At 40.7% G+C, this 14,152-nt stretch overlaps 2 protein-coding genes across 5 annotated transcripts in view; one reads left to right on the top strand and one right to left on the bottom strand.

The window, feature by feature from the left end:
* The window catches only part of VTI1A (vesicle transport through interaction with t-SNAREs 1A), a 266,773-nt gene extending 264,527 nt beyond the window's left edge, over window positions 1-2,246 (bottom strand). For all 4 annotated transcript variants that reach the window (XM_083866526.1, XM_083866524.1, XM_083866527.1 and 1 more), the window contains exon 1: window positions 2,108-2,246. In XM_083866526.1, the coding sequence (XP_083722652.1) occupies window positions 2,108-2,201 (94 nt within the window). In that variant the 5' untranslated portion in view covers window positions 2,202-2,246. The remainder of the gene's footprint in view (window positions 1-2,107) is intronic.
* Window positions 2,247-2,688: 442 nt separating this feature from the next.
* On the top strand, window positions 2,689-13,308 carry ZDHHC6 (zDHHC palmitoyltransferase 6). Its single transcript, XM_083866523.1, has 10 exons — window positions 2,689-2,952; window positions 4,703-4,794; window positions 6,362-6,521; window positions 7,589-7,750; window positions 8,330-8,383; window positions 9,855-10,022; window positions 10,300-10,341; window positions 10,714-10,859; window positions 10,948-10,991; window positions 12,747-13,308. The coding sequence occupies exons 1-10, from the start codon at window positions 2,704-2,706 to the stop codon at window positions 12,848-12,850; spliced, it is 1,221 nt and encodes a 406-aa protein (XP_083722649.1). The 5' UTR covers window positions 2,689-2,703; the 3' UTR covers window positions 12,851-13,308.
* Window positions 13,309-14,152: the final 844 nt, after the last annotated feature.

Here is a 14,152-nt window from a genome sequence, read left to right as displayed (position 1 = left end):
TTTCCTGATGAAAGACAGAATAGCCCTGAAAACAGAAGCAATGCCTAAGCCATAAATGTACAATGCAAGAAGCAGCTATAATGCAAGTCAGTTCAAACCATGTATGACCAACCTCAAATATAACAGGGGGAAAAAAAATGAACTTTTGTCTTGACTCCATTTAGCCCAGTACCACATTTACTGGTCCTGCAGGAAACAGGCATTGTCTCCTCTGAGAGGATGGCAAATTCTATTAAAAAAAACTAACCTTCTAATGGTCTCATGAAAGACTGATGATTTCGAAGCCTGCTGCTTCTAGGCTATGTCACTGTTTAAGCCAATACTCTTTAAACATCTTTTATTTAGGCTCCAAAATCTCCCTAAGTGAATAAGGGAGACTGATTCAAGGAGAAGATTATGGAAATGCACTACTATTATTCAGAATATTCTTCCTACTATTGAACAGACTCTGATGACTTCTAAAATCTATACAATTAGGAACTCAAATCTCTATTCTTTACAGTAAGGGAATTAAATCTCTCTTTTCCTATAAATCAGTCTAGCACTATTGATTGTCAGAGGATGAGCCAGTAGTGTATTTATGTCTCCCCGTTCCTACCAGAGGTCCTTAAATTTACTGTTCAAAAGTTAAGAAGCCTTTGTGAAGGATTCTCTGCATCCTCTCAGTAAATGGTTCCAGTGCCCATTTACAGGGTTAATATAATTTCTGAGCAGATTAAATTACACCAATTCTAAAATTCAATTGCAGGAGCTCTGATTCTCTCTCTTCTTCATTTTGTAAGTCTCCATTAGAAAACAGACAAATTTTTCCACCTCAGCTGCAGCTTCTGACTGAATTATCTTCCCGTGTCCTTGCTCATAAGATCAAGAGCAAAATATCTTTGTTAAGCCAAGGAAAAGACACAGTTTCCTTTAATCATGGAACTCAACCCTATTTTTTTCAAAAGTCTTTCTAACTTGCTAAAGTTAGAATTGAACATAACCTTTCAGAATCAAGAAGATTTTTTATTCAAAATCTCCTGAGATGACACAATTTAGTTAACCACCTACCTCTAATCCTGTTTAGAGTCACTACTTCATCACTTCATTATGAATTTCCCACTCTAAAAGTAGGATGCTATTCTTTGGTCCTGGATGCATAACACCTTTTTCTTTAGTCATACGGAAACGTACACCATTTAGTACGTGTTAATTTCTTTCTTATACAGTTCCAGTCCTAAGGGTCCCAAACTTTTGGGTAATATGCATAAGAAGCAGAGGCAGAAGTATTAAATGAGCTGCAAATGGAAGTATTAAGCTGAGCTACAAGAGGAAGAGATGAGCAAAACAGGAGTGCCGGCTTCCCTGCATCTCACACTCAGAGCCCTGTACTGGGGCACTGATTCCTGTGTGCTGGAAGATTCAGCGGGGCTGATTAATGAGATTATAATTTTCATCTTTCTACTCTTACAGACAGTATTGAGTCTACTGCAGGGATGGATGCAACATGAATTAGACCATGAACGCTGCAGGCTACTGACAAAAACATTAAAGTAAATGAACACTGATTTCTTTGAATCTGCTCCTGTATGTGAGTCACCACAGACAATTATCCAAATCAAACGTATGAACAGTAAGCAGCAAAAATACCGATTCAGATTAAGTCATGCACAAAATCGGTCTGTGCCACAGGAAAAAGACTTGATTTCCATCGGCGATGTTGTGGCATGATCACAATGAAGAGGATTCAGCAGCAATGCTGGTACAGGGAACATCCCCCACCAGCTCTGCTCAGCCCTTCAGGTGCTCTGGCGTAATTTCACGTGGCCCAGAGCGGGGCAGAGGGGAAGAGCTGATCCTTACAGGTGACCAACAAATGAATATTCTGTCACAGCATTCTCAGCATCTCAGGAGACACCTCGCCGCTGAGACAGAGCCGGGGCAGGGAGGTGACTGTGCTGTGCAAAGAGGAGACACATTCGGGCGAGGGAAGGATGAGACCTCACTGAAACCACGCCGGCACGTCCCGCCACCGCCCTGCGCGCCCGGGGCCGGGAGCTGGAGCGGCTCTTACAGACCGGCCGGGCCCGCCGAGCGAGGGCCGCGGGGGCGGAGAGCAGCCGCTCACCTCCTACCAGCTTCGGCACCTTCCCGATGCGGCCGGTGATCTCTGCCGTGAGCACGGCGAAGTCCTGCTCGTAGCTCTCGAAGTCGGAGGACATCGCGGCGATGGCGCTGCCGGTGCCGGGGACGCCGCTCCGGACCGCGGCGCTTCCGCGTTCTGCCACTCCAAAACGCGTCCCCCGGCTCGCCCCCGGGCGCCTCGCCACACGTTCCGGCGAAACTCAGGCAGGCCCAGCCCCTCTCGTCCGTCCCGACAACTCCTGTGCGGCCTTGGCGCGCGGGATCGCGCTGCACCGCAGGCACCGAGGATGGGCGGCGGCGACGGATCACTCCCGCCCCTCCTCGTAACCTGCAGGGGGGCAGGAACGCGGCGGTGCCGCCGGTGGGCCGCTGTTTCCCGGCGGGCCGTATTGCGAGCGCACCGCGGGCGGGAGGTGGCAGCCCCGCTCCCTCCCCTGCCCCGCCCCTTCCCTCCCTCCCCGCTCCCTTCCCTCCCTTCCTCTTCCCGCTCCCTTCCCTTTTCCCTTCCCGCCCTCCCCGTCGGCAGCCGGCGGGAGCCATGCACGGCGGCGGCGGGGCGGCGGGGCGGCGGTAGCGGCGATGGCGGGGCCGGGCGCGCTGCAGCGGGCGCGGCGCCTGTGCCACTGGGGCCCGGCGGTGGCGCTGGCCGTGGTGGCCGTGTGCTCCGCCACCGCCATGGCCGACGCCGCGCTCTGGTACTGGCCCCTGGACACGGCCGGCGGGAGCGTCAACTTCATCATGCTGCTCAACTGGACCGTCATGATCCTCTACAACTACTTCAGCGCCATGTTCGTGGGCCCCGGGTACGTCCCGCTGGGGTGGACGCCGGTAAGCGCTGCCTTGCGACCGCCGCGCCCCGGGGCCTCGGGGGAACGGCCGGGGGCAGCCCTGGGGCCGGGCCAGGACAGGAGAAATCGCGTGTCTCTCGGTGCCACCGTTTCTCCTTCGTCCCCCAAGAACGCTCCTCGCTCTCAGGCCACTCTTTCCTCCTTATCCTGTCCCGAAATCTTTGCTTTGTCTCTCCCCGCTTTGCTCCTGCCGCTTCCAGAGTTTCCAGTACAACCCAGCTTCCTCCTGATTCCGAAATCGGACTGAGAGAAACTTCCTTACACAGTTTTGAGTATTAGAAAGCAGCACGTTGGACACTTGAAATGCCCTTCCTCTAATCGAGTGTGCCGAGCGTTGGGTAAACAGAGTTTTTATCGCCCACACTGATTACACATTCATTAGCTATCCCCGCTCGCTTCGTGTATGTATAACGTATATGTAAAGCTTTACATAGTCACGTTCCTTATGGGAAGTCCTTATGTGGCCTGTTGGGATCTCCTTTGGTGGTCTTCAGTGGCCAGTGCTGTGATGTTTCAGGTGGCCGTTCCTTGACCCCAGCTCTTGAGCAGGCACAGCGCTGTTGATTTCCATGGCTCCTGCTTTGTCAGCCTCGCAGAGCTGAGCCGGCTTCCTGCTCGCCTAAATTACATCCTTTAATTGCTTCTCCAAGGCTCTGTTCTGTTCTGTTCTGCTGCCCTTCTCCATCCCCTCCCTGTGCTGTCAGGGGTCTGGTAATGCTGCTTGGCTGGCAGCAGTTGCTGTGTCTTGTAGGGGCTTCTCAAAGCAAAGCAGCAGGAAACAAGCACTGTTAGATGGGAATGAGAACCTCAAGGTTATCTGCATGCTCCTGCAGACATCTGTTTTGGAGATTTTGCTGCTAGCAGTAACAATTAGAAGTAATTCATTTAGAAAATGTCTCTTTTATTTTATGCAAGCCAGAAAATTATACGGTTACCTTCTGCTTAATAGAGTACAAGATAGAAATTTGCATTTCCCGTGCTTTAGTAATCTCTTGGAAGAGTTGTGGTCAAGAATGATACGAGTTCAGGATCTCAAGACAGCTGCCCAGAGTTTGTGTTCCTGTGGTGTGATACAAAGTTTAGTGCTGGTCACATTTCTAATTGTGGAATATTACCAAAGACACAGTCTAGGCAGAAGAGGATCCTGCTAATCATCTTAGCAGGACAACTGGGTACTCCACTTCCTGAGTGGAAGATTTTGGCCACTATTTGCTGTCTACAAGTGTCTCTGTCTCTCATCGTGCTGTAGGTGGGGGAGGTGTGTGTGTAAAAGAGATTGTATTAGTGTTTACCAATGCTGTATCTTAATATTAATCTTAGAGTGGTTTATGGTGTAAAATGGAGAGAAAATCTGCTCAGGATTTTTTTTTTGGTTTGTTTTGTTTGTTTTTTTTTTTAATTAGAACAGGCCCATGCTGACTTTTACTCTCAGAACTTCACTATGAAACCCTGCTTGTACAGTTGCTCTTCCTGACAGAGGAACTGTTTATTTCTTTTAGCAACCAGCCCTTTCAACACTGGGAGATTGCTGTGTTGATAGCCAAGAGATTAGTCAGGAGATTATTTTATTTTGTTTTTGCCTCTCCTTGATGCCTACCATTAAATAGGGTTGGACTATGAAACACACCCTGTCAGAAGGAATCAAAGGTGTTTGGATTAGGAAAATGTCAATATAAACATTGCCAGTGGAGTTGTATATACATCTAACACTCCTATTCTTCTGTTTAAAGGAAAAATCTCAGGATTGTATGTATCTCCAATACTGTAAAGTGTGTCAGTCTTACAAGGCACCTCGTTCACACCACTGTCGAAAGTGTAACAGGTACTGTTTCTCTTTCTTTTGTTTAAAGTCCATATTAGAGCAGCTTCAACTCTAATGATGGGCTATTACCATAATTAGCGCTTTCAGCACTTGCATTGTGCTTTTTAAAAAAGGTTCCATATAAACACTAGAGCCCTTTCAAGTATTTCCACTTTCCAGTTGTATGATATCTATACAGTTTTGCTGTGTTTTAGTTTAAAATTTGACTTTCTTTAACCTTTATGGTTTGAAATCAGTTTCTCTTAAAAACTTTTTGATGGTACTAACAAAGCAATGCAGTCCTGCTTCAGGGATGTGAGTCTGTGTAAATACCTAAAAATCATCTGAAATTCTTTTTAAATTCTGAGTTTGAACATTGACGTGCTAACAGAGTAGAAATATCTATTCTCTCATCTTTCCAAATGGGAATTAAATGTTGATTTGAATGGAAATTTTGGACTGTTTTTTTACTCTTCAGTAAAGCAGGTTTTTGAGGGGAGTTGGCATGTTAAATAAAGTAATAAACCTTTTGGGTCAACTTGAAAACTTTGCACCTTGTTATCTTCCAACACACTTGTTCTGATACAAAGGATACTTTATTATAAATAGCCATCACTAGAATTTATTGCATCTTGAAAGAATCAAGGCCCTTCAGCTCTCAGTCCAGGCAGGTCGTTCACTGAAGGACTCTGAAGATAATGTGGTGAAAGGATATTGCAATGTACACATTCATTTGTTATTTCTATAAACCAAAGATGTGCAGTCAGTGTGTTTTAGGAAACAGAAACTGGAACTCCAGAGCAGTGCTGTAATTTAGCTACATCACCCCCAGATTTAAAATCAACTCTTTTCCTTGAGCGAAAGTCTTTACACTGAGGACTGATCACCTGGGTGGTCACATAGACTTTTTACACCTGCCAAGGTAATTTGGAATGTGACAAATCTTTCATCAGGTGGGGTGTTTTTGCATCTGTAAGCTACACCGAAATAACTGGCTTTATAACAGGAGTGTCTCTAGAGTGTTTACACTTGCTAAATGTATTTTGAAAAGGATTTTCAATGGTGTGAGGTCAATACATAGCAATTGAGAAAGCTTTCAAAGAGTTTACCACTGAGAAGAAAGTGTCACTGTCACACTTCTGTCTTTATCTCTTCCTTTAAATACTCTTTCTACAAGTAGTTCACAGGGAATATATTTCCTTTATTTTCCTGGAATTCTGATTTTTAAAAACTGGCATTAAAAGTAGTGATTAATTATGTGATCATAGTTCTTGCAAGTCCCATTCTATGGCTCTGTAGCCAGGCTCTGTGCTGGGGTGTTTATTAGCAACTAGTTAATTTGAGTAAAGGGGAGGGCACGTGACTAGGGATGGTAGGACCTGGAAGCACTTTTTGTTAACCTTTTTTAATTCTGCAGCATGGAAATATAATTCTGAATAGGAACTAAAAAAACCTACAGTGTTGATCTGTCAGAAATTGGTGGGTTTAAATGAAAGAATGGGTGTTGAGAAATAGAAAGTCAGCCATCCTTTGATTTTTTTGAGAAACATACATATCCTTTATACTAATCAATATTTATTATTCACAGATGTGTGATGAAGATGGATCATCACTGTCCTTGGATCAACAACTGCTGTGGATACCAGAATCATGCATCTTTCACTCTGTTTCTCCTCTTAGCTCCACTGGGATGCATTCACGCTTCTTTCATATTTATTATGACAATGTACACTCAGCTTTACAACAGAGTAAGAAAACATAACTAAATGCTTAAAATATTGTTTAAGTCAGGTGCATAAAAATTTATCTCTGGAAGTACAAGAGAATTTGGTTTTCTGAGAAGCAGCATGTGGAATTCCTTGTTACTCTTTCCACATGCACTCCTAGATCTGCTGTGTACCTTTTAGATGTATCTATGTGACTGGAGGAGGATTCAGAGAAAGTTGTTTCTATTTTTATTCTTTTTTTTTCTTTTTTTTCCTGTTGCGTCTCATAATCACAGGGAGTTTCCCATTGCTTTACATTGACTGAAGACAGTTTCTGAGTAGCACTTCATGTGCAGTAGACAGACAGGGTGTGTTTTGGCTGGCACAGAAAACAGCTGCTATTTATTTCCAATCACAAGTTAGATCTTGTTTATTTTCCTTTACTGGCCACTTTTTTAGACTTGTGTCTATTTATTCAAGGAAAAAAAGTACATTATTTTTGGCACTAAAAATAAGTATGTTAGCTGTGGGGTTTTTAACTTTAAAGCTTCAACAATGAGCAAAGCTTGTTCTGGAATACACCCATATCTTGAATCCATGGTTAAGATTATAAATTTGATTTCAGCCTTTGTGGTTGCAGTGAAGAGCTTGATAACATCAGCTGAGTGTAACAGATGAAGTTGCATTTGTAGGAGCTGAGTCGTGTTTGCAGGCTGATAATGTTGAGAATTGCTGTCTGCAAAGCTTTCAGAGAAAAACCTGCAGCATTTCCACAGAAAATGGGGAAATGGGGACTGTTCTATGCAGACGTTGTCCATCTGACACTGATGAACGTGTTTTTGTTAACATACCAGAGTTAGCTTTTTTTGCTGATTTTTGGGCCTGTGGAGCTTGCAAGATGGTGATTTTGGTTTCATTTTCCGTCTAGCAACAAACTTCTGAAGATAAAAGAAAAGTATTTTGAATTTTTTTTTTTTTTGTTATTCTGCTTGCATTATAAACCTGTCAGATGTTGGACACTTACTTTCAGAGCCAGATTTCTTATGGATAACTTACATTTTTCAGCAGTTGGAAAGTTGTAGAGCTGAATGGAATTCTTCTCTTTGCAGATATCTTTTGGGTGGAGTTCTGTGAAGATTGACATGAGTGCAGCCAAAAGAGACCCTCGTCCCATTATTCCCTTTGGACTGTCTGCATTTGCTGCATCTTTATTTGCCTTAGGACTGGCATTAGGAACAACTATTGCTGTTGGTATGCTGTTTATTATCCAGGTGAGTCTCTGACTCTGTTACAAAGAAGTTAAAACCTCTAAGTTTTGCATGCTTATGGAGCAGAAACAGAATTCAGGATTGAGATAAGAACAATTGTTCAGAGCTTATGTTGTTTTATAACTTTTCCGGGGATTTATGTAGCTTTTTCCCAGTTTTTGTTACCACAGTTTTGGATTTTTTAATTACTTTTCATGGGAAGACTTGGATGAGAAAATCTAATGAACTAAGAAAAAATGAGATGGATTTTGTAAACTCCCTGAAAAAGGTGAAATACTTGCCCTGTCTCTGCAAACAGGTGTAAATATGACTGATATATTTCTTAAAATGTTGGAGATCTTTGGAAGGAAACAAAAAGATACATTTTAAGTATAAAATCCAATACTGTGTGATACTGTCTTAAGTGTGTAATTCTAGACTGTGTATCTCTGCTGAGGGTTAGCTTCTAACAAATGTTTCAGTTAGGTCTGTAAAAGTTGCTTTGTTCCTTAAAACAAATTTAGTTTGTTAAGTGAAGCTTTGTGTAGCTGATGTATTCCTGCAGAAAATAAATCCTAATTTCATCTAACACTTTTATTTCAGATGAAAGTAATTTTGACAAATAAAACTTCAATCGAATCCTGGATTGAAGAAAAGGTATGCTTTTATTACAGTATTTTTGTACTGTTACAAAGTCTGTTTTCCATATTTATATTTTTTTTTGTTTCACTTCTGGGTTAAACCCCAAGATGTTATTTCAATTCACCCCTGACCTAACACCTACAACAAGCATTTCCCTTACTGTCTCTGAAATTCACTGAAAGAAATGAGAAATCATGTAAATGCATAGATTTTTATTTTGTTTTGGAGGAGTTTGTTGAACATAGACTAATATTTGCTTTGAAAACACTTCACTTATCTACCTGAAATATGTGGGTGTTTTAATCTGAAACTTGAGCTTTGTCATTACACCTGCCTGTGTCTTTAATTGTCCACCTCACTGACCCATTCAAAGTGGCATCTTTTGACTCATGGTTTTCCCCATTTCTTACTTTGGATTGTAAGGGAGGATTTTCCTTGATTTTAAAGAAGTACTAGAAAATATCTAGTCTTCTGTCCTTTAAATTTCTCCTGGATTTCCTTATCTATAGAGGTTTTCACAAGATTTTTCAGGAGAAATATAGTCAAGCGATAGAAGCTAAGTTTACAGGAAGCAAAACTGACTCAGTATTTAGAAATTAGTTTGGTTCTACCTGGGTTTTTTTGTGTGTGTGTGTAAGTAATTTCATAATGTTTTGTTGTCTTTCTTTTGTTTTGTGTGCCAAATTAGCATGAGAACCTTGACTGCGTATAAGTACTTAAAGTATTGCAATGTCAACTCTTTGCACAGGGTATGGCTGGATCCAAGTCCTGTTAGACCTTTGAATAATGGGATAATGGAACATAAGTGAAAGAAATCACTGTTACCGCTATATTGTAGGATTTGGAGTAATATGTTGAAATTTTTACTGTAAAACACTGGCTCCTAATATGTCCCTTTTGAAAGCTGAGCACAGACCGTAATACATAAATATTTAATAAAATGGCATTATTTCAGTAGAGAACACTGTGCTGTGGCTGCTCCACTAGATGTCATCAGAACTGTGAGAATGTAAAGCTCCTGACTATGGAACGTGGGCGATTCAGATCATGCCTGTGTGTGCATTCTTAGAGGAGGAATTGGCACTTCCAGTGTTGAGTCATGTTCATGATCATTATTCAAAGTATTCTGAGCTGTGGAAGCTTTTGTCTGTAACTGAGAAATAGTCAGGCATTGGTCCCTTAAAAAAAGCAATAAAGTAGGATCAGAGTGTAGAGGGAATTACCAGTGTAGTCAGTGGACTCTGTTGTTAAAGAGTTAATGGGGAGTGACAGGGATGGGGACACCCAAACCAGACATCCTTCTGGATGCTGTGATTGGTTTAAGTAGTTTTTAAAGCCTGGGTGGCTAACTGCTCTTTCCTGAAAATATTTGCCTTTGGATCTCTTTGACCCATACAGGGCTTATGACCCAGCCTTCTTAATATTTGCTGCTTGACTGGAGTTTGTGGGGTGTTTTATTGTACTGCATTTCTTAATTATTTTCTAGGCCAAAGACAGAATCCAGTACTACCAAACGGGTGAGACCTTTATCTTCCCCTATGATATGGGAAGTAAATGGAAGAACTTCAGGCAAGTGTTTACATGGTCTGGGATTCCTGAGGGAGATGGCCTGGACTGGCCAGTTAGAGATGGATGCCACCAATACAGTTTGACGGTAACTGGTCTTCAATGGTATCTCAAGTTGATTCTCCCCACTATCCAATTGTCTGCTTTCCTTTGCAATAATAGACCAGCTTTATTAATAACTGAAATAGATGGGCTTGAAATCCATGTACAGGAGTTTGTTAAATGTTCTCCCATTTTTGTTGCACTGAAAAGTTACGCTTTTGTGAGTGCTTCAAACTGCTTTCCTGTGTTTGTTGAATGATTTCAATACCTGGCTTCATTTTGTGTTGAATGCTGCCTAAATTTCTATTTATAATCATTTGTAGATAGAGCAACTGAAACAGAAAGCAGACAAACGAGTAAGAAGTGTAAGTATTTGCAAAGTTTGGTCTAAAATTACTTTGAAATACCAGTATAAAGAAATGTAATTTATCAACACAAACAATGTATAGCAATCTCTGCTTAATTAATCTTGGAATTTAGCCTTTACATTTACTTATTAGTTTCCAGATGGGAAATGTGATACATGATATGTGATAATAATAAAGAGGATGATAATGAAACATGATAATAAAGAGGACTGTGCTTCATTGTTAAGCAGTAATTTAAAATTTAGAGTCTTTTTGACAGCCACTGTCATTATGTTTAAATCTTTGGTATGCTTGAATTGATTTTTTAGTGTGAAACTTATAGGTAAGGCCTTCAAATAACAAATTGCTGTGTTCTGTTCCAATCTGTAGGTGCGGTATCGAGCCATAGAGGATTACAGTGGTGTCTGCTGCCCTGTGACTAAAGGTGTTAAAACATTCTTCACAACACCGTGCACTGAAGAACCTAGAATTGCACTGAATAAAGGGGATCTGATTTTAGCCACCAGAGGCTTAAAGTTAGTCGCTTCACACCTTTATATTTGGTTAAAAGAAATACTGAGTTGAGTTCTGGCATCTAATTACCTGTTATGTTTCCTTCCCCAGACACTGGATGTATGGTGAGAAGATTCTCATCTCAGCTGCTGATGGTATGGAGCAGTTAATTTCACTTTTTCTGTTGAAAATTGCAAATTAATTTTATAACTATCTAGAAATGTGGCCAATATTATATGTTCACTTCTCAAAACATAAAATGATAACATTACTTGGCATTAGCTTCTCTCCACTCTCCAGAGTTTTTATTCTTTATTTTCCAGTTTTGATAAACATTAAATGACTCTGTCAGACTAGCAGAACACTCATTTAGTAGTTTATTGGAAGTTGAGTGGGAAGGGGGACACTTCATATTCTAAGAAAAAGTTAGACTTTTAGCCTATAAAGAGGTTAAGGGTGATTCATTTTTTTGATATTTAAATGGTGGTCTGTCTTGAACTCATCCAGGCTTCCTACCTACACACCCTGTATAAGTATAGAGATTAATCTTTGTATCTTAAAAACTAGGAGATATTATGTCTTTGGTTTGGAATAATTTATATAGACTTTAATATGCACTTATAAAAATAACTGTGAGTGTTTTTAAAGACAATTTAAAGACTCCTGCTGATCTACAGAGGGTCAGCATCACAGCCACCTGCATTGAAGTTTTTACATTTTTCACTTCAGACCTCTTGCTTTAGACTGAACTAAAATTTTACCTGCCAGTGTGTTGGATTCTGTTGTTTTCTCCAAACAATTGTTAATTAATTGCATGTGCATTTCATATTTGCACAAGTGAGGCTGCCAGCAGTCACTGCACTGAAAGAGTCCATGCTTTTCATGGCAGGTCTGAAACTTTCATGGGCTGGACATGCCCTGGCAGCTCACTCCAATAAACTCCTTCAAACACCAGATACAAATGAACATGGCAATAGTTTGTATTGTATTGCTTATTGTGAAGATTAGCAGGACATATCTCCTCTATTGAATGTTGGGAGTTTTAAATCAGCTGAAATATGGTGTGGATGGAGAACTTGGTGAGCACTGAGAGGCTGGATCAGACTAGACTTCAAAAACAGGATGAGTTTTGTTAGGAATGTATAGCAAAATGCTATAAATAACCAGGAATAAAAAGTTGCACTATAGCAAGATGGCAAAATGAATGATTAAGTAGCAGTTCTTCTGTGAAAAAAAGACCAATGATAATCTTAAGATGAGTCAACACTTTCAGAAAAGAAAAAGCATAGAGCTTCCCAGATGCTGAAGTAAACCTTCCATCCTCCTCAGCATTGGCAGAAACTCTGCTGAAATACTCCTACAAGTACAAGCAGTTCCTGCATCTCAAGAAAGAGAAAGATAAACTGTAAAGGGTTGAAAGGAAAACAGAGAAAAATGAGAATAATTAGAATAATAGAAAATGTGATTTATAAGGAAAAGCCAAAATAATTGGGATAGTTTACCTGGGGAGGAGTAGGAAATGGAGGACAACTTTGGTATGTACAGGTAGTCATCAGTTGTGTAAAAGTCTAGTAGACAAGTTGGTTATCTGCTTCCTGTGCCCCTGGTGTGTAGAAAAAAGAGCTGTAAACCTCATTTGTAGACAGAAAGATTCAGAAAGGGGGTATGAAGATGAATTTTCTCAAGGGAGAGGTAGAGCACTGCAAAAATTTAGAGATGTCTGAAAATATTTTAGGTAGTTGGGGAAAATCCATGCATCTCCAGGCAATGATGTTAGAAATTACTTATATGTTCTGTCTGGTAGAAGAAAATAACTTAGGTAAGTGCTTGATGTCTCTTCTAGTCCTGTGTTTTTCCTCAGTAATGGGCCATGTTTTGTTCTAAGTTAATGCAACTTTTCATGTCTTAAGGTGGAATAAGAGAACGAGGCTGGTTCCCTAGGAAGTGTGTGGAAAAATACCAGTATGACTCTGAAACGGATCAACCAGTGGATGGAGAGAAGAAAAGCAAATAGCCTTCTAATTTTTTTTAATATAAAATGGAATTTTTACTTCAGACCACAATCCTTTACTTGAAATTTTCTGTATATTACTTTAGACTTATGCAATGAATATGTTAGGATGAGGTTTTCTTTTCCTCACAGCTGAAAGGGTTGTATATGCTTGTGCCATGGTTTGCATACTTTTTAAACAATAAATAATCAAAGAAGCCATTCAGTGGATTGCCTTCAAGATGCATCTTTTTCATCACAAGTCAGGATTGGTTTTTTCTGTTTAAATTGCATTCTGAGCATTAAGATTTTAGGTTTTTCCTCAGCCGCATCTGATTGTTATGCGTGCTGCTTATCTTTTGTATTTCTCTGAAGCTGCCCCTGAAAATAAACACCTGATTCAAATTCCAGATAAGATTTGTTACCTGTGACTTTTAATGATGTGACTTGTCCAGCTCAAATAAATGATACATTCATATTCACTTGTGGGTTCAATTGTTCTTAGACCTAGAAGAACAAGTTTATAGGCATGGGAGTGTGAACTGACTGGGAAATAAAGATTTAACCTTGTAAGTTGCTTTTCAAGGTTAAAAAGGCTTCAGTTGTTGCAATAGGAATATTTTGTGCTTTTAATGGCAAAAATTACATCCAGCACTGTCTGTTCCCTCTGAAATCTGAGCCAGTACCCAAGAAATCTTGATCCATTTTAGAGTGAAAGGAAGCAGTATCCAAGAACAAAAATTTTTGTGAGTCTAGTTGCTACTAATGATTAACAGCCTTCTTAAAGCATTTTCATTTAGCATAGTGAATTATTAGGAAGAAGACCTTAAATTGAAGTAACTTGTACCAGCTCAAGGCTTTTTAAATGTCTTCAAAATGGCAGCAGGTGCTTTTGTTCTCTCATAGTGTAGAGTTACATGTCAGCCAGGTTGAGAGGTTTTGAAAATCAGTTTATGTGGCAGAAGTGGCACACAGGAGACCAGTGTACGACCAATTTACACTTGAATTGCTATATATGTTTTATTGTTGAGGCAGTGCCATTCACCCTCCAAGCATATCTGTGCGGGGAAGTATCGCTGTTTATTGTATCAACAAAAGTACTTCCCAGGCACTGCAGCAGGTGGCATCACAGGATTCAGCCCTGAGTTTCTTCAGATCTCAGTTGCACTGGATTTGCTCTCCCCAGCTAACTTGCTCTTTTTTGTGTCCAAAACCAGTTCTGGGATACATTTATTCTTCCCTGTTTTATTGGTTGGTTGGTTGGTTGGGGTTTTTTTGTTTTGTTTTGTTTTGTTTTTCCCATTCTCACCTGGGGAAAAAGATTAA

This window comes from Zosterops lateralis (assembly GCF_965231275.1).
Source record: "Zosterops lateralis genome assembly, chromosome: 8".
In the NCBI taxonomy this organism is placed as follows: Eukaryota; Metazoa; Chordata; class Aves; order Passeriformes; family Zosteropidae; genus Zosterops; species Zosterops lateralis.
This window is presented reverse-complemented; position numbering and strand designations above follow the sequence as displayed.

Excerpts from the sequence above, each read along its gene's own strand:
- ZDHHC6 (XM_083866523.1), top strand. The coding sequence starts at position 2,704 with ATGGCGGGGCCGGGCGCGCTGCAGCGGGCGCGGCGCCTGTGCCACTGG. Across the intron at positions 8,384-9,854 it reads AATCCTGGATTGAAGAAAAG|GCCAAAGACAGAATCCAGTA; the intron begins GTATGCTTTTAT and ends ATTATTTTCTAG. Across the intron at positions 10,992-12,746 it reads TCTCATCTCAGCTGCTGATG|GTGGAATAAGAGAACGAGGC; the intron begins GTATGGAGCAGT and ends TCATGTCTTAAG.